Genomic DNA, 26313 nt, shown 5'->3' on the forward strand with positions numbered 1-26313 from the left:
CAGCGTACACACGGGGGGCACTGGGGGGACAGCGTACACGGGGGCACAGCGTACACACGGGGGGGGCACTGGGGGGACAGCATACACACAGGGGGGCACTGGAGAGATAGCGTACACACGGGGGGCGGCAATGGGGGGACAGCATACACATGGGGGGCACTGGTGGGACAGCATATACACGGGGGCACTGAGGGGACAGCGTACACATGGTGGGGATAGCGTACACACGGAAGTGCACTGGGGGGGACACAGAGTACACACGGGGCACTGGGGGGGGCAGCGTACACATGGGGGGCACAGCATACACACGGGGGCACTGGGGGGTAGGCGTACACATGGGGGGGCACTGGGGGGAAAGCGTACACATGGGGGGGCACTGGGGGGAAAGCGTACACACGGGGGCACTGGGGGGATAGCGTACACACGGGGGGCACTGGGGGGACAGCGTACACACTGGGGGGACAGCGTACACACAGGGGGGCACTGGGGGGGCAGCGTACACACGGGGGGCACTGGGGGGACAGCGTACACACGGGGGGCACTGGGGGGACAGCGTACACACGGTGGGGGATAGCGTACACACGGAAGTGCACTGGGGGGGGGACACAGAGTACACACGGGGGCACTGGGGGGGCACAGCGCACACGGGGGGCACAGCATACACACGGGGGGCACTGGGGGGACAGCGTACACACGGGGGCACTGGGGGACAGGGTACACACAGGGACAGTGGGGGGACGTATTTACCTGGGTGCAGCTGCTCCTCTGATGACCAGGGTGGCTTCTTTCTGCCTTCCCGGTGGCGGAGGCATCTCAAGGAAGCACTTCAATCTGGTCCGCAGGCTGTGGAAGCGTCTCAGTCCCGGCGGTACCATGGCGTGGTCAGCGTCTGGGCAGGAAACATAACAATAATATTAAAGGGCACAGCGTTCACACGAAGGGGGGCACAGCGTACACACGGAGGGGGGGCACAGCGTATACGGGAGGGGGCACAGCGTACACACAGGGGGGGGGGCAACCAGCGTACCCACGGGGGCACTGGGGGGGGCGAACAGCGTACACACGGGGGCACTGGGGGGGGTGGGGGCGAACAGTGTACACACGGGGGCACTGGGGGGGCGAACAGCGTACACAGGGGGGCACTGGGGGGCGGACAGCGTACACAGGGGGGCGGACAGCGTACACAGGGGGGCGGACAGCGTACACAGGGGGGCGGACAGCGTACACAGGGGGGCGGACAGCGTACACACGGGAGCGGACACCGTACACACGGGGGCGGACAGCGTACACACGGGGGCGGACAGCGTACACACGGGGGCACAGCGTACACACGGGGGCTGGGAACAGTGTACATGGGAGGGAGACATCGTACACACACGGGGGGCACGGGGGGAGCGTACACACATAGGGGGGGGGCACTGGGGGGGCAGCGTACACACAGGGGGGGGGGACATCGTACACACGGGGGCGGACAGCGTACACACGGGAGCGGACACCGTACACACGGGGGCGGACAGCGTACACACGGGGGCACAGCGTACACACGGGGGCCGGGAACAGTGTACATGGGAGGGAGACATCGTACACACACGGGGGGCACGGGGGGAGCGTACACACATAGGGGGGGGCACTGGGGGGGCAGCGTACACACAGGGGGGGGGACATCGTACACACAGGGGGGGACATCGTACTCACAGGGGGGGGCACTGGGTGGGACAGCGTACACACGGGGAAGCGGGCACTAGGGGGGACAGCGTACACGGGGGGCAATGTGGGGGCAGCATACACATGGGGGGGCAGCATATATGGGGGGCACAGGGTACACACGGGGGCACTGGGGGGCAGCATTCACAGGGGCACTGGGGGGGGCAGCACACACAGGGGCACTGGGGGGGCCGCGTACACACGGGGGGCACTGGGGGGACAGCGTACACACGGGGGTGGCACTGGGGAAGGGGACAGCGTACACGGGGGGCATTGGGGGGGGAAGAACAGCATACACACGGGGGGGCACTGGGGGGGAAGGACAGCGTACACACACAGGAGGGGCACTGGGGGGGCAGCGTACACACAGGGGGGGAGGCACTGGGGGGACAGCGTACACACGGAGGGGGGGGCACTGGGGGGGACAGCATACACACGGGGGGCGCACTGGGGGAGACCGCGTGCACACGGGGGGAGGGGACTGAGGAGGACAGCGTAAACACAGGGGGGCACTGGGGGGTCAGCGTACGCACGGGGGGAAGCGTACACACGGGGGGCACTGGTGGGCACAGCGTACACACGGGGGCCGGGAACAGTGTACATGGGAGGGAGACATCGTACACACACGGGGGGCACGGGGGGAGCGTACACACATAGGGGGGGGCACTGGGGGGGCAGCGTACACACAGGGGGGGGGACATCGTACACACAGGGGGGGACATCGTACTCACAGGGGGGGGCACTGGGTGGGACAGCGTACACACGGGGAAGCGGGCACTAGGGGGGACAGCGTACACGGGGGGCAATGTGGGGGCAGCATACACATGGGGGGGCAGCATATATGGGGGGCACAGGGTACACACGGGGGCACTGGGGGGCAGCATTCACAGGGGCACTGGGGGGGGCAGCACACACAGGGGCACTGGGGGGGCCGCGTACACACGGGGGGCACTGGGGGGACAGCGTACACACGGGGGTGGCACTGGGGAAGGGGACAGCGTACACGGGGGGCATTGGGGGGGGAAGAACAGCATACACACGGGGGGGCACTGGGGGGGAAGGACAGCGTACACACACAGGAGGGGCACTGGGGGGGCAGCGTACACACAGGGGGGGAGGCACTGGGGGGACAGCGTACACACGGAGGGGGGGGCACTGGGGGGGACAGCATACACACGGGGGGCGCACTGGGGGAGACCGCGTGCACACGGGGGGAGGGGACTGAGGAGGACAGCGTAAACACAGGGGGGCACTGGGGGGTCAGCGTACGCACGGGGGGAAGCGTACACACGGGGGGCACTGGTGGGAACAGCGTACACATGGGTGCACTGAGGGGGGAAGCGTACACACAGGGGCACTGGGGGGACATTGTACATACAGGGACAGTGGGGGGACGGATTTACCTGAGTGCAGCTGCAGTACAGGGGTGGACAGAGTACACACGGGGGCACTGGGGGGGACAGCGTACACACGGGGGACAGCGTACACACGGGGGGACAGCATACACACGGGGGGACAGAGTACACATGGGGGGCACTGGGGGGCGGACAGCGTACACACGAGGGCACTGGGGGGGCGGACAGCGTACACACGAGGGCACTGGGGGGGGCGGACAGCGTACACATCGGGGCACTGGGGGGGCGGACAGCGTACACACGGGAGCAAACAGCGTACACACGGGGGCACGGACAGCGTACACACGGGGGCACGGACAGCGTACACACGGGGGCACGGACAGCGTACACACGGGGGCACGGACAGCGTACACACGGGGGCACGGACAGCGTACACACGGGGGCACGGACAGCGTACACATGGGGGCACGGACAGCGTACACACGGGGGCACTGGGGGGGCGGACAGCGTACACACGGGGACACTGGGGGGGCGGACAGCGTACACATGGGGGCACTGGGGGGGGGGCGAACAGCGTACACAAGGGGGCGAACAGCGTACACACGGGGGCACTGGGGGGCGAACAGCGTACACAGGGGGAGTGGACAGCGTACACACAGGGGCACACTGGGGGGTGGACAGCGCACACACGGAGGGACTGGGGGGGCGGACAGTGCACACGGGGGCACTGGGGGGCGAACAGCACACACGGGGGCACTGGGGGGCGAGCAGCACACACGGGGGGCACTTGGGGGCGGACAGCGTACACACGAGGGCACTGGGGGGCGGAGAGCGTACACACGGGGGCACTGGGGGGCGGACAGCGTACACAAGGGGGCGAACAGCGTACACACGGGGGCACTGGGGGGCGGACAGCGTACACACGGGGGCACTGGGGGGGCGGACAGCGTACACACAGGGGCACACTGGGGGTGGACAGCGCACACACGGGGGGACTGGGGGGCGGACAGCGCACACAGGGGCACTGGGGGGGCGGACAGCGTACACACAGGGGCACACTGGGGGGTGGACAGCGCACACACGGGGACACTGGGGGGCGAACAGCACACACGGGGGCACTGGGGGGCGAACAGCGTACACACGGGACACTGGGGGGCGGACAGCGTACACACGGGGGCACTGGGGGGGCGGACAGCGTACACACGGGGGCACTGGGGGGCGGACAGCGTACACAGGGGGGCACTGGGGGGCGGACAGCGTACACAGGGGGGCGGACAGCGTACACACAGGGACACACTGGGGGGTGGACAGCGCACACACAGGGGCACACTGGGGGGCGGACAGCGCACACAGGGGGGCACTGGGGGGCGGACAGCGTACACAGGGGGGCGGACAGCGTACACACAGGGACACACTGGGGGGTGGACAGCGCACACACAGGGGCACACTGGGGGGCGAACAGCGCACACATGGGGGCACTGGGGGCGAACAGCACACACGGGGGCACTGGGGGGCGAACAGCACACACGGGGGCACTGGGGGGCGGACAGCGTACACAGGGGGGCACTGGGGGGCGGACAGCGTACACAGGGGGGCGGGCAGCATACACACAGGGACACACTGGGGGGTGGACAGCGCATACACAGGGGCACACTGGGGGGCGAACAGCGCACACATGGGGGCACTGGGGGCGAACAGCACACACGGGGGCACTGGGGGGCGAACAGCACACACGGGGGCACTGGGGGGCGAACAGCGCACACATGGGGGCACTGGGGGTGAACAACATACACACGGGGCACTGGGGGTTGAACAGCGTACACACAGGGACAGTGGGGGGGATGGATTTACCTGGGTGCAACTGCTCCTCTGATGACCAGGGTGGCTTCTTTCTGCCTTCCCGGTGGCGGAGGCATCTCAAGGAAGCGCTTCAATCTGGTCCGCAGGCTGTGGAAGCGTCTCAGTCCCGGCGGTACCATGGCGTGGTCAGCGTCTGGGCAGGAAACATAACAATAATATTAAAGGGCACAGCGTTCACACGAAGGGGGGCACAGCGTACACACGGAGGGGGGGCACAGCGTATACGGGAGGGGGCACAGCGTACACACAGGGGGGGGCAACCAGCGTACCCACGGGGGCACTGGGGGGGGGGCGAACAGCGTACACACGGGGGCACTGGGGGGGGTGGGGGCGAACAGTGTACACACGGGGGCACTGGGGGGGCGAACAGCGTACACAGGGGGGCACTGGGGGGCGGACAGCGTACACAGGGGGGCGGACAGCGTACACAGGGGGGCGGACAGCGTACACAGGGGGGCGGACAGCGTACACACGGGGGCGGACAGCGTACACACGGGAGCGGACACCGTACACACGGGGGCGGACAGCGTACACACGGGGGCGGACAGCGTACACACGGGGGCACAGCGTACACACGGGGGCCGGGAACAGTGTACATGGGAGGGAGACATCGTACACACGGGGGGGGGCACGGGGGGAGCGTACACACATAGGGGGGGGCACTGGGGGGGCAGCGTACACACAGGGGGGGGGGGGGCATCGTACACACGGGGGCGGACAGCGTACACACGGGAGCGGACACCGTACACACGGGGGCGGACAGCGTACACACGGGGGCGGACAGCGTACACACGGGGGCACAGCGTACACACGGGGGCCGGGAACAGTGTACATGGGAGGGAGACATCGTACACACACGGGGGGCACGGGGGGAGCGTACACACATAGGGGGGGGCACTGGGGGGGCAGCGTACACACAGGGGGGGGACACATCGTACACACAGGGGGGGACATCGTACTCACAGGGGGGGGCACTGGGTGGGACAGCGTACACACGGGGAAGCGGGCACTAGGGGGGACAGCGTACACGGGGGGCAATGTGGGGGCAGCATACACATGGGGGGGGCAGCATATATGGGGGGCACAGGGTACAGCGTACACACGGGGGCACTGGGGGGCAGCATTCACAGGGGCACTGGGGGGGGCAGCACACACAGGGGCACTGGGGGGGCCGCGTACACACGGGGGGCACTGGGGGGACAGCGTACACACGGTGGTGGCACTGGGGAAGGGGACAGCGTACACGGGGGGCATTGGGGGGGGAAGAACAGCATACACACGGGGGGGCACTGGGGGGGAAGGATAGCGTACACACACAGGAGGGGCACTGGGGGGGGTAGCGTACACACAGGGGGGGAGGCACTGGGGGGACAGCGTACACACGGAGGGGGGGGCACTGGGGGGGACAGCATACACACGGGGGGCGCACTGGGGGAGACCGCGTGCACACGGGGGGAGGGGACTGAGGAGGACAGCGTAAACACAGGGGGGCACTGGGGGGTCAGCGTACGCACGGGGGGGAAGCGTACACACGGGGGGCACTGGTGGGAACAGCGTACACATGGGTGCACTGAGGGGGGAAGCGTACACACAGGGGCACTGGGGGGACATTGTACATACAGGGACAGTGGGGGGACGGATTTACCTGAGTGCAGCTGCAGTACAGGGGTGGACAGAGTACACACGGGGGCACTGGGGGGGACAGCGTACACACGGGGGGCACGGGGGGGACAGCGTACACACGGGGGGACAGCGTACACACGGGGGGACAGCGTACACACGGGGGGACAGCGTACACACGGGGGGCACTGGGGGGCGGACAGCGTACACACGAGGGCACTGGGGGGGCGGACAGCGTACACACGAGGGCACTGGGGGGGGCGGACAGCGTACACATCGGGGCACTGGGGGGGCGGACAGCGTACACACGGGAGCGAACAGCGTACACAAGGGGGCGAACAGCGTACACACGGGGGCGAACAGCGTACACACGGGGGCACGGACAGCGTACACACGGGGGCACGGACAGCGTACACACGGGGGCACGGACAGCGTACACACGGGGGCACGGACAGCGTACACACGGGGGCACGGACAGCGTACACATGGGGGCACGGACAGCGTACACACGGGGGCACTGGGGGGCGGACAGCGTACACACAGGGACACTGGGGGGGCGGATAGCGTACACATGGGGGCACTGGGGGGGGGGGGAACAGCGTACACAAGGGGGCGAACAGCGTACACACGGGGGCACTGGGGGGCGAACAGCGTACACAGGGGGAGTGGACAGCGTACACACAGGGGCACACTGGGGGGTGGACAGCGCACACACGGAGGGACTGGGGGGCGGACAGTGCACACGGGGGCACTGGGGGGCGAACAGCACACACGGGGGCACTGGGGGGCGAACAGCACACACGGAGGGCACTTGGGGGCGGACAGCGTACACACGAGGGCACTGGGGGGCGGACAGCGTACACACGGGGGCACTGGGGGGCGGACAGCGTACACAAGGGGGCGAACAGCGTACACACGGGGGCACTGGGGGGCGGACAGCGTACACACGGGGGCACTGGGGGGGCGGACAGCGTACACACAGGGGCACACTGGGGGGTGGACAGCGCACACACGGGGGGACTGGGGGGCGGACAGCGCACACAGGGGCACTGGGGGGGCGGACAGCGTACACACAGGGGCACACTGGGGGGTGGACAGCGCACACACGGGGACACTGGGGGGCGAACAGCACACACGGGGGCACTGGGGGGCGAACAGCGTACACACGGGACACTGGGGGGCGGACAGCGTACACACGGGGGCACTGGGGGGGCGGACAGCGTACACACGGGGGCACTGGGGGGGCGGACAGTGTACACACGGGGGCGGACAGCGTACACACGGGGGCACTGGGGGGCGAACAGTGTACACACGGGACACTGGGGGGCGGACAGCGTACACACGGGGGCACTGGGGGGGCTGACAGCGTACACACGGGGGCACTGGGGGGGGGGCGGACAGCGTACACACGGGGCACTGGGGGGGCGGACAGCGTACACACGGGGGCACTGGGGGGCGAACAGCGTACACACGGGGGCACTGGGGGGCGAACAGCGTACACACGGGGGCAAACAGCGTACACACGGGGGCAAACAGCGTACACACGGGGGCAAACAGCGTACACACGGGGGGAAAAAGCGTACACACGGGGGCAAACAGCGTACACACGGGGGCAAACAGCGTACACACGGGGGCACTGGGGGGCGGACAGCGTACACAGGGGGGCACTGGGGGGCGGACAGCGTACACAGGGGGGCACTGGGGGGCGGACAGCGTACACAGGGGGGCACTGGGGGGCGGACAGCGTACACAGGGGGGCGGACAGCGTACACACAGGGACACACTGGGGGGTGGACAGCGCACACACAGGGGCACACTGGGGGGGCGGACAGCGCACACAGGGGGGCACTGGGGGGCGGACAGCGTACACAGGGGGGCGGACAGCGTACACACAGGGACACACTGGGGGGTGGACAGCGCACACACAGGGGCACACTGGGGGGCGAACAGCGCACACATGTGGGCACTGGGGGCGAACAGCACACACGGGGGCACTGGGGGGCGAACAGCACACACGGGGGCACTGGGGGGCGGACAGCGTACACAGGGGGGCGGACAGCATACACACAGGGACACACTGGGGGGTGGACAGCGCATACACAGGGGCACACTGGGGGGCGAACAGCGCACACATGGGGGCACTGGGGGCGAACAGCACACACGGGGGCACTGGGGGGCGAACAGCACACACGGGGGCACTGGGGGGCGAACAGCACACACATGGGGCACTGGGGGTGAACAACATACACACGGGGCACTGGGGGTTGAACAGCGTACACACAGGGACAGTGGGGGGGATGGATTTACCTGGGTGCAACTGCTCCTCTGATGACCAGGGTGGCTTCTTTCTGCCTTCCCGGTGGCGGAGGCATCTCAAGGAAGCGCTTCAATCTGGTCCGCAGGCTGTGGAAGCGTCTCAGTCCCGGCGGTACCATGGGGTGGTCAGCGTCTGGGCAGGAAACATAATAATAATATTAAAGGACACATCGTTCACACGGAGGGGGGGGCACAGCGTACACACGGAGGGGGGGGGGGGCTCAGCGTACACATGGAGGGGGGGGGGCACAGCATACACACGGAGGGGGGGCACAGCGTACACACGGAGGGGGGGCACAGCGTACACACGGAGGGGGGGGCACAGCGTACACACGGGGGGCACAGCGTACACACGGGGGGGCACAGCGTACACACGGGGGGGCACAGCGTACACACGGGGGGGCACAGCGTACACACGGGGGGGCACAGCGTACACACGGGGGGGCACAGCGTACACACGGGGGGGCACAGCGTACACACGGGGGGGCACAGCGTACACACGGGGGGGCACAGCGTACACACGGGGGGCACAGCGTACACACGGGGGGCACAGCGTACACACGGGGGGGGCACAGCGTACACACGGGGGGGGCACAGCGTACACACGGGGGGGGCACAGCGCACACACTGGGGGGGCACAGCGCACACACTGGGGGGGCACAGCGCACACACTGGGGGGGCACAGCGCACACACTGGGGGGGGCACAGCGCACACACGGGGGGCACAGCGCACACATGGGGGGGCACAGCATACACATGGGGGGGCACAGCATACACATGGGGGGGCACAGCATACACATGGGGGGGCACAGCATACACATGGGGGGGCACAGCATACACATGGGGGGGCACAGCATACACATGGGGGGGCACAGCATACACATGGGGGGGCACAGCGTATACAGTGAGGGGGGGCAGGGGACACACGGGGGCAGTGAGGGGGGCGGGGGACACACGGGGGCAGTGAGGGGGGGGCCATGCACTGACATGCAGCAGCTGCGGCTCTGCTACACCACTGGCACCTACAGCGGGTCCCCCCACCACCAACCCCAGGACCAGCCTTACTAGCACATTAAGCAAAACAAGCCACCCACCCACCCACAAGAATACTTGCAGCCGCGGCGCTGCAGACTCGGGAGGGGAAGCTTTCTGGTTTGTCTGTGTAAACACACAGCTGCCGGCCGCCGCGCGCATACACACACTGACATGAGCGCCGCAGCAGCACGGGCTCATGTCAGTGTGTGTATGCGCGCGGCGGCCGGGAGCTTCGTGTTTTAAACAGGCAAACCAGAAAGCTTCCCCTCCCTGCGGCGCAATTATTCTTGTGGATGTGTGGGTGTTTTTACCCTTTTGGCTCCTGTCCCCTTGGAGGGATTGCGGGGCTGCGGGCTCCCCTCTGTAGGCAGCGCCGAGCGGCAGCAGATCTAGCCCCTCGCATCTCCGTCGGCCATCTTGGTACACCCAAGTGAGGCCTCTGACTGTACTCCCCCTATTGGACGCACTGCGCATGCGCAACAAGTTGGAGCTCCTATCTTTATAATGGGGGACGTTTCACTAAATTTAATAAAAACTGTACCTATCTGAAAATCCTCAACCCCAAAAGGCACTCCACTGGGACAATATCTACCTAATAAAACAAACCCCAAGTCTCAATTGTTCCCCTACCCCGAGTTATGCCTTCCCAAAAAACCCTCATAGACTAACATGGGTGACAAAGTGTCATTTCGCGAGTGTCAGAAAAAAACTGGCAGTTGGAAGTTTAGATCGCTCCCAATTGGTCATTTTTTAATATTTCGCCCTGAAATTTGGCACGCAGCACCGGTTGACGATTCTACGCGTACATGCCAAATTTCAGCTCAGTACGCCCAGTCACTTTTGAGGTGCAGTCCCTCAAACACCATGCCCCCATCCGAAAAGTTCCCTATGGGAAAAATCCGTTCGTTGGATTCAGCCTTAATATAAGGGCACTACCGTGCCCTTATAATATACACACACACACACATATACACACACACACACACACACATTGGTTGAAGTCAAAATTTTAAGTGAGGGCATAGAAAAGTTAAGCTTTTTTCTGTGCAAGCCAAAGGCGCGAGAACTCCAGAAAAGGGTGTGTGACCACTCAGAAGGGGACATATCCTAAGGGGTTATATAGTACACCATATACCCCGCATACTAGTATTAGTGCCCCTTACAAAGTATGCCAAACAGAATGAGCCCAAATTAACATGATGCGACATGTAATAAGTAAAAATTCACATAATGCCACACAAAATAAGCCAAAATTCAACATTATGCCACACGGAATGACGCAAAATTCACCTTTTGCCACATGAAATTATGCATAATTCCCACAGAGTGAGCCAAAATTCACATTATGCTACACAGTACGATTCAAAATTCCAGGACAGAGCATGGATATAGGGACAGAGAGAGGGATAGCAGGGACATAGGGATAGAGAGGGACAGGGACATATGGATAGAGAGAAGGACAGGGACAGCAGAGGGAGAAGGACTGCAGGGAAAGAGAGAAGAACAGCAGGGACAGAGAGAGAGTGAGGGTCGACAGGGACCGAAAGGGACAGCAGGAATAGGGAGGGACTGCAGGGACAGAGAGAGTGAGTGACAGCAGGGATAGAGAAAGAGAGTGACAGCAGGGACAGAGAGATGGGCAGAGAGACAGAGGGAGGGATGGCAAAGACAGAGGGAGGGACGGCAGGAAGAATGACAGCAGGGGCAGAAAGAGTGACGATAGGTACATAGAAGTGGGAGAGAGAAAGGAAGCCCTTACCTTAGGCTGTGATAGGTGGAGGAGAAGACCGTGGTTGGTTGCAATGGCGGTGCAGAGGAGGCTAAAGTCAGCAGCAGCGGTGCAAAGGAGGCTATGGTCAGCATCAGTTGTGTGGAGGAGGCTGAGGTCGGCTGAAACGGCGGTGTAGAGAAAGCTGTGATCTGCTGCAGTGCGGAGGAGGCTGTGGTCAGGAAGGAGAGAGTGACAGCAGGGTCAGGGAGCGTGACAGCAGGGACAGTGACAGCAGGGACAGAGAGAGAGATCGCAAGGACAGAGAGAGGGACAGCAGGGACATAGTGACATGGAGAGGGATGGCAGGGACACACAGAGAAGGACAGCAGGGACACACAGAGAGGGACAGCAGCGACATTGGAACAGGGAGAGTGATAAAGGGACATCATTAAGCCCCGCCCCCATTACGGGATATAGGAGAAATGACTGGTCTCCATGGAGGGGGCAGGGCTAAAATGACACGATTGTGCCATTTTAGCTCTGCCCCCTCCTCTGAGACCCGCGGATTGCGGCATTTATATGCCGCGATTCGGGGGGCTCATGGGGGTCCCCCAGATTCCGGGAGGGTTGCCCACCCTTCCAGGGGGCCGGGAGGGGGACCCGATTTTCGGGAGACTCCCGGGAATTCCGGGAGGGTCAGCAACCCTGATATATATATATATATATATATATATATATATATACACACACACACATATATATATATACACTGTAAATATAAAATATACACACAAACACAGACATGTACTGTATGAGTGTGCAATGAGCCTGGAGGACGGGGAGGGAGGAAGTTCCAAGTTCTCCTCATCCCCAAATCTCAGCTCTGCCTCCATCCACCCCGCTCGCAGCCCATTACCTTGCAGCCAGTGTGCGGCCACAGGACGGAGCGCAGGCGCGAGGACCGGACTACTCTGTGCTGTGGTGACCCCATTGTGGTGGCAGGCACAGCAGCTCCTGGCTGGCAGTGGCAACCGGGGCGACGGCAGCAGCAGGATGAAGCCAGCAGCACATTAGTCCCATCAAGCAGGAAGCCAGTGACCCGCTGCTTTTAAGAGGGGGAGGGGGAGCGCCCACTCCGACCATAACCGTGCCTGGTGGGGACCATTAGTATTCATTTAGTATTCACTGCGTCCCCGCTCATTAGATATGAATGGGCGGGACCGCTCAGCCAGGAGCCAGTCCGTGCATATCATACCGTGCATGAGCGGGGACCCGGTGCAGCATACAATTAGCGGGTGCCAGTGTGTTAGATCCAGGGCCAGGGGGGCACTTAGGTTCACCCACATGGTCTCCCCGGAACATCAGAAGGCAATGGAGCCAGTGCCCCCTTTAAGGCTGGCGCCCGGCGGCAGATGACTCCATTGCCTCTGGGAGTTCCGCCGCTGCATAGTACCCATAGTCAAAGTGCACCGGACCCTAGCATTCGTTTTCTGGGTTCTGTGTTGCATCTCCCATAGGGTAGAAAGCAAGTGGGGCAGCATGGATGAGGAAGACTTGACCACTTTTTTTCGGTGTCAGGAGTGCTAACCGATTTTCGAGAGCCTCCCAGCCATTCTGGGAGAGCAAGCTTGTTAACAGTTATCATGTTGACAACCCTCAGGTAGAAATTATAATGTAAAAATGGTTAAACTGTTGACAATATCGACGTGCATCATGCTTACCATGTTATATATCAATAGGATTAACTGTTGACAAACCGTCCCTGATGGTCTATTGATCCCTAACAGTGGCTCCAGCATATTCTTCCGTGTCCCAATGGTGCTGTCACAGCAGCTTCCGGTGCTGCCAAAGTGTTTCGTGAGTATATCTAACCCTAGTCCCATCCCCTAAAGCCCCGTACACACGGGGGAGATATATTGCTCAGCCATATATTGCTAGCAATATATGGCTGAGTAATATATTGCTCAGTTTCTCCTTTTCATCAGCGACCAGAGATGGTCACTGATGAAAGGGAACCTCTGCCGGGGGAGCAGCAGAGGTAATCAGCTGGTCGCAGGAGCAAGCTCCAGGAGTTGGAGGAGGGACGCTCTGAGAAGCACAGCACACACACCGGGCACCGGGTTGATTAGCAGAAGCCAGTTGCAGCATTATTCCTCTCACTACCCCTGTGGCTTATCTGTCCATCCGTCTGTGCCGTGGCTATTTTAAATGATGCGGCCAGCCCCGCTCATGAGGCAGAGCTCACGGCTCAGCAGCCAATCAGGCAGCAGTGGCTCCTGATTGGCTGCCGAGCCGCGAGCTCCGATTGGTTCGTGAGTTGCAAACCGTGCACGGCACATCATTTGAACAAGCCATGTCACATGGATGGACCTGCTCTGAGAGAGACAGCTGGGGCAGGCAAGGACAGACAGCAGGGCTGAGTGAGCAGAACTGTTCCACCTCCAAAATTGAACTGCCGGAACGCAGTTCTGCCCCGTTCTTGCTCACTTTAACCCCTGCTCATATCATTGATATCTACCAGTTCCAGATCCACAGAACAGGCCAAGGTTCAGCTACAGTAGGTGCAGAGGACTCTGACAGAGGGCCACGACCTGCCCATCAACTGCAGCGATGCCCATATACCCTTGCGGAGGTCCCTGGAGAAGGCTACCGTTGTGTTTATACTCCACGCCTCTGTACAGAGTCTACACCAACACTCTCCTTAGCTGTGTCCTCAGTATCCAGTGCCAATACATGCACCGTCATTGCATCAAGCCTGCCCAGTTTCATGTTCCCAGAATCCTCCCCTGGCTCACTGCGGCCACAGCCAGGAACCTGACAAAGCCTCCATATGGTGCAGTCTGTCTGTCAACCTGCTCTAGGCTACCAATCTAGGCTACCATATGGAGCTCTGCTCATCCATTGTACGTCTATTCCATTGTACATCTATAGACGCTGTGGAAGGTGGTAGTTGCAAGGGCAGGGATTCAGGTAAGTATAGGACTGTGTCAGGACTGGGGACAGTGTGCAAGGGGCACAACCACTGGGGGCACTGCGTAAAGGGCACTACCACTGGGGCCATTATGTTTGTTAGTAACACAACTACTGTTTGTATTGTGTAAGGGGCACTAATACTGTGAGCATTGTAAGCACCACAACTACTGTGGGCATTGGGGCAGATTCTGGTTGACACAGTAAGCTGTGAGGATCACAGCTTACCGAGTCCTAGAGAGCTCGTCCCACTGCCCCGATGAAAATCTGCCCCCACTACCCCAGCACCACCATTTACCCTTGCAACCATGCGAGCGGATGTGTACCGGACACACATTCCCTCACATGTGCCCGCTGCTGGAGAAATCATTCGATGGTCGCTGACCATTGAATGTTTTCTTCTGGGCTAGCAAACAAAAGTCAGTCCAAACTGACTGTGGTACTTATGTATTATCTGGGCACCCGATTTTTTCATCGCAAGTTAAAAATCGCATGCAATCATATCGTATCGCATCGCATACAATCATATCGCATGTGATGTGATGCAACGCGTTTGGGCCCGATTTTTAATTGCACATGCACCCAGATGCCTGATTCTTATGTTAACTGCCCCCCCCCCCAGACCCGATTTTTGATTGTACACCCACCCTGATGGGTGATTAATATGTTAAATGGTCCCCCATTGTTAACGCCACCCCATTATCAACGCGAACCCGAAGCGTGACGAGCGCAGCAAGCCCGCGAGGGGCGGCGGTACACGTCCTCCAACCTTTTCATACCCACACTATCCACGTTGGCATGGAGTTGATTTTATATAGTGTGGCGAGCGAAGCGAGCCACCGAGCCCGAAGCGTGGCGAGCGGACATGGAATACATGTGAAGTAATACGCGTCCGCTCGCCACGCTTCGGGCTCGGTGGCTCGCTCCGCTCGCTACACTATATAATATCAACTCGACACAACGTGGATAGTGGGGGTATGAAAAGGTCGGAGGACGCGTACCCGTTGATACTGGGGTGGCATTAACAACGGGGGGGGGGATTTCACATAGTAATCACCCATCAGGGTGGGTGTACAATTAAAAAATGGGTATGGGGGTGCATTTCACATTGTTATCAGGCATCAGGGTGCCTGTACAATGTATTATCGGGTATAATCGCGTCGCATCGCATCGCATGCCACTAGTTAAGGCATGCGATGCGACGCAATATAAAAAATTTACACTCCTCCCGGTAAAGGGTCAAAATCGGGTACAATCGCATCGCATGCCTTAAGTAGTGGCATACGATGCCATGTATCGGGCGCCCAGATAATACACAAGTACCCTGACTTTTACTTGCGTGTGCCGGGATGAAGACAGGGCGGGCGGCTGATGCCATATGACGTCGGCCGCCCACCTCCAGCACACCTTGTCCCAGCCGCATTCCCAAGTTAATGCCCTGCATTTTCAAGGTGACATCCATGAAGCGCTGGGCATTCCCATAGATGACACCTGACTCCGACGTCACACGCCCTCGGCACACACTGCTCTGTCGGAACGGCTCTGCAACTATGCATGTCGCTGAAGCCATTCGGGAATTTGCCGGGGACCAAATGATTTAGAATGATCCCCATCATATAAAGAGCATGGGTGCCAGGTGACTGCACGACAATTGGAATCCCGACAGTCAGTATACTGACATCGAAATATCAACCGCCTGTTCTCCGACAGTGTGGATACCGACTGATAGGGCTATTCTCCCTTGTGGGGTTCCACGACCCCCACAGAAGGACAATAGAACCTGTGGCAAGCGAGCGAGACACTGAGCCCGCAACATGGCGAGTGCAACGAGCCCACAAGGGGCTTCGTTGTGCTCGCCCCAGTTGTATTGAAGACACACTAGAGTATGATCCAGGTACTGTGAGATAGGGATGCTGTACCAAAAATTTAATTGCACTTAATACCTCTTTTACACCACCGCAAAAACCCGGGTTAGTGGCAGTGTAAAAGGGGTTAACCCGTGTCCCTTTACACGGGACTTCTACCCAGGTCCTCACCAGGGTAGAACACGAGCAGGACCTGGGTAGAGGGCAGTGTAAACGGGTACGCTGGGTCATCTGACCCGCCTCTCATTTAAAGCAATGGGGAAAGCCCAACCTCTGGACCGCAGGCAGCAGCGGAGGCAGGGAGGAGGTGAATGGATGCCTGTGTGCAGCATCCATTCACAGTTTTTTTTACCTGAATGTCAACACAGTCGACATGGACACAGTTTAAAGTGCAACTCATCCCCTCGCATGGCTCGCTATGCTTCGGGCACGGTGCCTCGCTAAGCTCGGCACACTATTTTATTCTCCCACCACGCCCTATTGGATGGTAGGGCATGAAATACCACTTGTTGGCACATGTCGGCTCAAAAAACAGTGGAAAAACCCCATGTCGACCTTTTGAATGTCGACCTAGACACTGTCGAACTAATGACCTGTCGAACTTATGACCTTTCGACTTAGAACCATGTTGACCTAATGACTGACGATCATCATGCTGCAGACCAAATGACCGCATCCCATATGGGCCTTAAGGCTCAGGAAAGGAGGGCATGCCAACTCAGGAGGAGGCAGGAGCTGAAAAAGTCCCCGATAGGACAGCAGGTTCCAAATTAAAATGGCGCCAGAGAACGCTGACTTCAGAGTCCTCCAAGTGCAACAGTGATGCGCTGCACATCGGATTACACTGGAGGAAAGAAACAGTGGCAGAGGAACATGCAAATGCAAAATAATACCTCCCGGCTCTGACTTACGGTACTACTTAAGGTGCGTACACACGGGGGCCAATTTTGTATAATATTGCGGGAAATATGGTTGCTAAGCGACCATATTGCCCACGATGGGAGTGTGCACCGGCGATATATCGCCGGGTGCGCGCTCCCGTTTTTACCCCTGTAGTGATCGCTGGTCGCAGGAACATGCTCCTGCGACCAGCTGGGTTCTTTTTCATCAGCGACCATCTCTGGTCGCTGATGAAAAGGAAAAACTGAGCAATATATTGCTCAGCCATATATGGCTGAGCAATATATCTCCCCCAGGTGTACGGGGCTTTATACTCCGGTGGCCACTGGGTGGGTGCTGGAGCTGCATCTCATAAAGAAAAGAGCCGCATGCATCTCAAGAGCCCCCCCCTTCACTAGGCTTAGGTATTGCATGCTAACCTTGCAGTCACTTTGCATACAATGTATCATATGTGATCCTTTCCACCACTCCGGGATATTTATTATTTATTTATTAACAGTTTCTTATATAGCGCACACAGATTCCGCAGCACTGTACAGAGTATAATTGAACATTCACATCAGTCCCTGCCCCAGTGGAGCTTACAATCTATATTCCCTACCACATGTACACACACACGCAGACATTCTAGGGTTAATTTGTCAGGAGCCAATTAGCCTACCAGTATATTTTTGGATTGTGGGAGGAAACCCGAGTACCCGGAGGAAACCCACGCAAGTACGTGGAGAATATACAAACTCCGCACAGTTAAGGCCATGGTGGGAATCGAACCCATGACCTCAGCGCTGTGAGGCAGTAATGCTAACCATTACACCAGTGGTTCCTGTCCTAGGGGTGCCTTCAAAATATTTTGATGCTCTAGGGCAGGCATTCCCAACCACGGTCCTCAAGGCACACCAACAGTGCAGGTTTTAGTGATATCCAGGCTTCAGCACAGATGGTTTAATCAGAATCCCTCAGATACTAATTAAGTCACCTGTGCTCAAGTCTGGATATCTACAAAACCTGCACTGTTGGTGTGCCTTGAGGACCGTGGTTGGGAATGCCTGCTCTAGGGTGCCGTGATTCAAAAAAGTTTGGGAACCACTGCATTACACCATCCGTACTGCCCCCGATATGATACATCCTTGCTGTAGCGCAGGGGTGGGGAACCTTTTTTGTGCCAAGGGACGTTTGTATAGGGAAAACATCCTTCGGGGCCATATGTAAAAATTTCTCTTACAAATTGTCCTGCTGCTGCTGTCCCACACTCCGCCGGCTGCCGCTGAATAGGGCTGAGAGTCTCTGGCTGCTGTTGATTAAGAGGAATCTCGCAAGAAATACCGACCTCAAGCAAAAATTCCCCTGTACTTGACTCCCGGCGAAGCCGCCCGGCAGGTGGGAGGGCCACTCAGACCGGCTACGGGGGCCACATACGGCCCCCGGGCCTGAAGTTCCCCACCCCTGCTGTAGTGTATAGTTGTCTACCTGTCCCTCTCCTTCAGGGAAAAAATTCTTTGTTCCTGGACGTCCCTGGTAATGTATGATTTCCATCACCTGTGGTGAAACGCCTTTCTTATCAATTACCTAGCTCCCCACAGGTGATGGTAATCATACATTACCAGGGACGTCCAAGAACAGAGAATTTTCTCAGTGAAGGAGAGGGTCAGGAAGGCGACAATGTGTGGATACGGCGTAAGATGAATGGGGCCGCGCATCAGATCGGAATAGTAAGTAAATTACCTTTATTTAGGCGGGGCGGTACGAGGCTACATGTCGGGGGCGGGACGAGACTGACGCCACCAAGCCCCATCCCCACGATAGTCAGCCATGTTAATTTGCAGGTCTGCGGATTGGAGGAGGGACTAAATGATGCGAAATGATACAATTCGTGTCATTTTAGCCCCGACCCCACGCCGTGGACCCACGTCATTTGGGATTTTGTACAGCTAGGAAGAGGGAGTGAGGGCTCCAGTGGTGATGCGGGAGATTTGCCCTCCTTCCCGGGAGGGGGCCCCAGTTTGCGGGACCCTCATGGCCATTCCGGGAGGGTAGGCAAGTATGGATTTGCTGCTTTTTGGTACATCCTCGTCTTTGCTGCCACAGCTTATGCCAGTTACGTTAGCCGCTTTCAGAATGGCATCATCATCCCCATGTGGACTTGCCACGCCAGGCTTAGATGGTGACGTGGACCCAGGGTGGTATGAGATACACTATGTAAGTTCTGAAGCATAAGCTGTTGCCGCAAAGATGAGGAAGTACAATTTTTTTTTCAGACAATTTATTTGCCAGATGCATCAAAAACGAATAGAAAAGGGCCAAATCATACTAGTGTACGGCCACCTTTACATACCTCCAACTGTACCAAATTTGCCGGTACAGTACCGCTTTTTAACAGACTGTACCGCTAAATAAAGACTGTACCGAATGTACCGATTATTTCGTCCGACTCCCCCTAGTGTCCCAACTCCTTCTCCTGGCTCTGGGCTAGGTGACAGTCTCAGCCACTGGTGCTCCGCTCTCCCCTGGCCCAGCACCCGTTCCCAAAAGTGCATTGGGGTCCCATGCCAGCGTGCGCGCCATGATGTCACACGCTGGCACCGCGGACACTCAGGGAAAAGGACTGTCAGCGCTCTCCGTATGCGCTGTGACGTCCTTCTGGGCGCAAAGCTGCCTGAGGCTGAGCAGCTTTGCGTGGGGTGCAGTCGCAAGGCAGCGTGACTGACGGGAGGATCGGATCATACTTGCCTACTTTCGAAGACTAATTTCAGGTAGATTATAGTTGGTAGTAGAGTATTGCACAGCGCCCCATTGAGGGGGCGTGTCATGCTCCACCCAAAGGGCGAGTCTAGTTCCATATATGGAGATATTTTGAAAAGAGATTGTGAAAGTGGTACCCAGAAGCTTGGGTGTGTACTGCTACATCTGAGAAGAATCTTTTAAAATTACTTTTATCCAAATGTAGATGAGCCCCAAAGCAGTTAGTAAGAGCTACTATACTTGGTAAAGTGCTGGGAAATGGTGCTGATGATTCAATGTAAATCTCTCATTCCTTTTTTCCCAAAAACTTTAACAGTGTAATGTGGGCTAAGTGAAATGAGGGAGATTGCTAGACTAATGAGGGAGAGAGGGAGAGAGGGAGATTCCTGTTATTTCAGGGAGTCTCCTGCAGAATGGAGGAGAGTAGGCAACTATGGATCGGACCATCCGATGAACCTGAAGCAGCACATGAAGCACTGCAGCAAGTAAGGTGGCTGCATTTATTCAATAATATTTATAAATGTCCTCATATCATACTTCCCAACTTTTGAAGTTGGGAGGTCTGGACGTTCGCGCGGCGTAGCCTCGCGCGCTCCCGAAAAGGGGGCGTGGCCTCAAGAAAAGGGGGCGTGGCCTCACAGGGTGCCGCGAACTCCGGCCACGCCCCCGTTTTCGCCGCTCGTCGGCGATGAATAGACGCTGTGCGCATGCGCACAGCGTCTATTCTCGGCACCTTGCAAGGTGGAGGCTCTGCCTACCGATTAGCGCACAGAGAGAGCCGCTGGACTTGCAGCAGGCAGGCGTCCCTGAGGTCCAGGAGAAAGAGGGGCATCACAGGCCACTATTTCACTCTCTCCTGCAAGCCAGGAGAGGCAGCGCGTGCATGTATGCGCACGCATGCGCGTGCCTGGCATGTGCACATAGACGAAAACGGTCACATGCATGCACAAATGCCAGGGCTGATTCAGCTGCCCAGTCCGTCGCAACATGACCCTTTCCAGGAGGGTCACACAGGTGATGGCAATCATAAATTAAGAGGAAAGTCCAGGAATAGAGCATTTTGTCCCTCCTGGAGAGGGTTATGTTGGGAGGTATGAGTATGCCTTTTCTGCACTTCCAGACTCAAAATTTTTTTGGCCCAAGCATTGTATTAATGCGCACAAAACCTCACAAGATCAGTCCCTGTATGATAATGTAGCACATTAATAATGGCTGTGCAGGAAAGCTAATGGCTTGGTTTCTATTTGCCCACAAGAAATATGGCGACAGTCCTCCATGACCCGCCCAGCAGTCCTGGAAGTGACATAGCGTGTTTACGGGGAGGTGTTATAGTTTCTGGAATAGCCAAGCGCTATGTGGTTGCGCGAGCCAGGCGGATTGTGGTGACAGGCAGCACAGCCACAGCGGGCGTCTGAGCAGCTGCGTGCGGGCTCCCCGGCACCGGACACCCTCAACTATCGCTTATAGAGGCCGCGGATCGGCCCACCTGTTCAGGTAACGGGCGGAGAGGGGAGCACACAGTGCCGAGCATGCTAGGAGCATAGCTGCGATCATCGTGGTGTCTGAGTGTACGCGGCGCCGCCGCCTCTCACCTGCTGCTGTCTCCATGGTGACCGGATGCGTCCTCCCTGTCCCCAGCTTTGCTGCAGCGTGACTGCTGTCAGTGCAGGGACCCCGCACACGCTGCCCACACAATACAGGCACAGCTCTCGCGCTTTTATAATTGTATGTAATAAATGGCTTAAGGGGCATACACACGGAGCAAATTTGTGCTATTTTCTAGTAGCACAGATCTCTCCGTGTGTATGCTCCAAGAGATTAAATATCAGTGCATGCAGCCTCTCATTCTGATCCACTACCCTGACTTTTTTGCTTAAGCAAAATTGCTTAGCACAAATCTCTGCGTGTGCATGCCCCTTAACATTACAACCATGTAGAAAATGCTGCATGTAGAGTGGCCACTCTACCATACCCTCCAACATTTGAAGGGCAGAAATAGGTACACATTCAGAAAGGGGGCGTGGCCATGTGGAAGGGGCGTGTCACAACACAAAAGGGGCGTGACATTACACAACACATCGTAATGCCCGTTACACATTTTAGTAAACGCCGTAATGCCAATTACACATAAGGTCACACACCGTAATGCCTATTACACATTGTACAACACATCGTGATGCCCATTACATACTAAATAACAAACCATAATGCCCATTACATATTTGATGCATAAATGCTGCTTACCTACATGCTCATTGCTAGAGGGTTCTTTCTTGATGCCAGGGCTTCATGTTTGATGTCAAGGAGGATTTGGCTTCATGCTTGTTGCCAAGAGGGAGTGCATGGCATGTTGCCAAGGGGGAATATAATGCTATAATGCCGATTGCAAAGGGAGGGGGACTTGCTCGTTGCCAAGGGGGGGGGGAGAAAATGCTGTTGTCAAGGGGAGGAATTGCTCGTTGTCAAGGGGGGGAGAAAATGCTCTTGTCAAGGGGGGGTTTTGCTCATTGTCAAGGGGGAGCCGCCGGACACACACAATTGAATAAAATTATAGCCGGGCAGAGAGAGCAGGCTGTGCGCGCTGCCCGGCTGTATAGTGTAAGCAGCGGCAAGCCGGCAACATCCTCGTCCCTGACCCTCACTATTTTAAATTCTCCCGCTGGGCGCCGCGGCCGCGAGCCAATAGGAGGTCACGGTCAGACAGCCAATCATGAGCGGCTGCTAGACCGCGACCTCCTATTGGCTCGCGGCTGTCCACTGACTCCAGCCTGAGCCTAGGGAGAAAGAGCCTGCCCTGGGCTGGGCCTTGAATTACGCGGCAGAGACTATGCTGCTGCTGCCGCCGCTTTAGGTAAGCAGAGGGCAGAAACTAAATCCAGCCGGGCAGCGCACAGACAGCTAACTGCTGTCTGTGCGCTGCCCGGCTCTGAATTCGGTACATTCGGTACATGTTTAATTTGCCGGTACAGACCGTAAAAAAACGATACTGTACCGGCAAATTCGGTACTGTTGGAGGGTATGCTCTACCCTTATGCAAAACATTATTAACACCCCATCCCAAATATTAATAATCATAATACTACAGTACTAAAATGTGGGTACTTGTCTTGTGTATTATCTGGGCGCCCGATATATCGCACTGCATGCCACTAGTTAAGGCATGTGATTCAATTGTACCCGATTCTGAGCCTTTCCCGGGAGGAGTGTACAATTTTAATATTGCATCGCATGCCTTAACTAGTGGCATGCGATGCGATGCGATTGTACCCGATATTACATTGTACAGGCACCCTGATGCCTGATTACAATGTGAAAGGCCCCCCCCCCATTGTTAATGCCACCCCAGTATCAACACCAACCCAAAGCGTGGCGAGCGCAGCGTGCCCGCGAGAGGCGGCGGTACGCTCCTCCGAACTTTTCATACCCCCACTATCCACGTCGGCGTGGAGTTGATTTTATATAGTGCAGCGAGCCACCGAGCCCGAAGCGTGGCGAGCGGACGCGTATTACTCAACATGTATTCCGCGTCCCCTCGCGGGGCTTGCCACGCTTCGGGCTCGCTGCGCTCCCCACGCTATATAAAATCTGCTCCACGCCGACGTGGATAGTGGGGGTATGAAAAGGTCGGAGGACGCATACCGCCGCCCTTCGTGGGCTCGCTGCGCTTGCCACGCTTCGGGGTGGCATTAAAAATGGGGGGCCATTTAACATAGTAATCCCCCATCAGGTTGGGTGTACAATCAAAAATCGGGTCTGGGGGGTCATTTAACATAGGAATCAGGCATCTGGGTGCCTGTGCGATTAAAAATCGGGTCCAATCGCGTCGCATGCGTTATGATTGTATGCGATGTGATGCGATTTTTTTAATGTGCGATGAAAAAATCGGGCACCCAGATAATACACAAGTACCAAAATTTGAATACAGGTAAATTCTGATCACCAATGCCACAGCGCCAGAATCCATGCAGCAGTACCTCATGTGGCATCACTTGCGGCTCCCATGCCAGCTGTAGGGGCACTGTAGTTCAGCATGCTTGCAGAGCTGCCCAGCAGTTAAGGGCATCAAAGTGTGCTGCCTCCCACCACATCACAATCATGTGACTGCTGTTCCAAATCCCCTCCCACTATGAAGGGGCAAGGCATTTCAGATCAGGTGCCTCTGGAGTCCAGAAAAGCAAAAGCAGCCCTAAAGCTGCCTATACACGCACCGATGTCAGTGTGCTGTGCGTTTTGAACTTCAAGGTGCCATGCAATTTTGGCACTTGAAGTGGATGCGATGCAATGTGCTGCACTGTGCGGGTGCAATGTGATGTGATTTCAGCCTTTTTGTAAAAAAAAAATTACGTTAACTGTCTGTAATCGACATCGAATCACATGTACTCCAAAACTGATGTGATGCAATGAAGCACAAAAAGTACTGCCTGCAGATACTTTTTGTGCTTTACGATATTGTACCCGCGGGGACGCGCATCGCATCCCCGCTGGTACATGGTGCGATTAAAGCCGATGCAATGCATTTTGAACTTTAAAAGTTTAAAACACATGCGATTATCGGCACGTGTATGGGCACCTTAACTTTAGTCTCCTCTAAACAACAACGCAAATATTTTCCCTGAAAAGTTCCCCTTCATGGTATTAAATAAAAAAAAATGGTCCAGCTGCTCTGATGTGAATGGGAGAAGGAGCATCCTCAGGGAATGGGGCCCTAGGGCACCTAGCTAGTGGGAAGTTGACCATTGATGTAGTATACAACAGAAAATGTTGCCCCATTTAGTTGGGAGTCGGGAGGCCAATCCTGGGCCATTTTCCCAATCCCGGAATCGGCCTCCTGATATGTGAGGGAAATTGTTGGCTGGGGTGCCCACTGCAGCAGCTCATTACCTGTAGACTGCAGGGATGGAGGTGCGGAGACTCCGGGCAGACACGTCAGCGGGGAGACGAGGTGACCAGTACACAGTAGTGGTCAGGGGAGGAGTTGCGGAACCTCCAGGCAGACGTGCAGACGTGCATGTGTGGGAGAAGAGAAGCTCTCGTGCTTTTATAATTGTATGTAATAAATGGCTTAAGGGGCATACACACGGAGCAAATTTGTGCTATTTTCTAGTAGCACAGATCTCTCCGTGTGTATGCTTCAAGAGATTAAATATCAGTGCATGCAGTCTCTCATTCTGATCCATTACCCTGCTTTTTTTGCTTAAGCAAAATTGCTTAGCACAAATTTCTGCGTGTGTATGTGCTCTCCGTGGGCGATCTTGACACCAGCAAAATTGCGCAGCAATTTTGTGCTCTGGTAGAAACCAGTTCATGTACTCTGAAGAGTAGCTTGTTTGTACAGAAGCATTTAAATTGCCGTTTATGCATTTTGTTCTAATTATTATTATTTTTTTTCTCGGCAGGTTCTGAGGTATTATTGCATCATGGATCGGTATGACAACCTTTCTGATGACGGGGAGGTAGATCACTCCTTTTTTGACAGTGATGCAGATGAAGATTCTGGGCCACAAGTTGTCAGTACATCAGTACCCAGCAAGCATGAGTCGATGCAGGATAAAGTGGGTTTCGGATCAGGGCAAAGTAAAAGAGAAGCTGAAACAAATCATGGCACACAAAAACAAGTGAATAAAGAGAAATCAAAGGAGGCTCTGTCCTCTCCCGAGGCCTCCAGACCCAGTAGTGCAGTAAAATCTGGAAGAAATTCTGCACTTGGAACAAGTATTCCAACAGGCGTTCCCCAGATAAGGCACGAGTTTGAAGACCATTACTACCCTGATGAAGATGACAGCAGCGAGGAAGAGAGTCGGAGCTCAAGGCCCAGAACTGCAAAGCAAAGCAACATTGGAAAGAAAAATACAAAATACAGCAGGGACTTTCCTTCGTCCATCTCCAGCTCCGACACAGAGTTTTCAGACGCTGCATCAGATGACCACAAATCAAAACCTCCTCAATTGTTAAAAGAGCGAGCACCGTTCTCCCTGGGGTCTCCTGAGCGCAGGTTAGCTAAGCAGCCTACAAAGGACCATACTGATGAGTCAGAGGACACTGTCACTGATGTTACTCCTCTATCCACACCTGACATCAGCCCAATACAATCCTTTGATATAGCAGCTACTAGTGAAGCACTGAAAAGTAAAGTTAAGCGGCAAGAGAATGTCAGCCAAGAAATATATGGTAATTGTTCTTGTCATGTTCTACATGTTCATTGGTAAATACTTGTAATCATGCCTATTAGATGTTTCTT

The 26313-nt window shown here is 57.4% G+C and overlaps 1 protein-coding gene and 1 long non-coding RNA gene across 2 annotated transcripts in view; one reads left to right on the forward strand and one right to left on the reverse strand.

Annotated features, from left to right (window-relative positions):
• Positions 1 to 575: 575 nt before the first annotated feature.
• Positions 576 to 10475, reverse strand: LOC146026238 (uncharacterized). The gene is made up of 4 exons (XR_014454399.1): positions 10202 to 10475; positions 8847 to 8988; positions 4911 to 5052; positions 576 to 889 (listed from the first exon to the last, which is right to left on the reverse strand). It is a non-coding gene; the product is annotated as an uncharacterized LOC146026238 (long non-coding RNA).
• A 10926-nt stretch (positions 10476 to 21401) lies between these two features.
• CFAP97 (cilia and flagella associated protein 97) overlaps positions 21402 to 26313 on the forward strand; it is a 46390-nt gene continuing 41478 nt past the window's right edge. Inside the window, exons 1-2 of the mRNA XM_083170214.1 lie at positions 21402 to 21569; positions 25472 to 26243. Coding sequence (XP_083026340.1) covers positions 25493 to 26243 — 751 coding nt within the window. The 5' untranslated portion in view covers positions 21402 to 21569; positions 25472 to 25492. The remainder of the gene's footprint in view (positions 21570 to 25471; positions 26244 to 26313) is intronic.

The sequence above is a fragment of the Crinia signifera genome, chromosome 1 (assembly GCF_055691185.1).
Source record: "Crinia signifera chromosome 1, ASM5569118v1, whole genome shotgun sequence".
Taxonomy (NCBI): domain Eukaryota; kingdom Metazoa; phylum Chordata; class Amphibia; order Anura; family Myobatrachidae; genus Crinia; species Crinia signifera.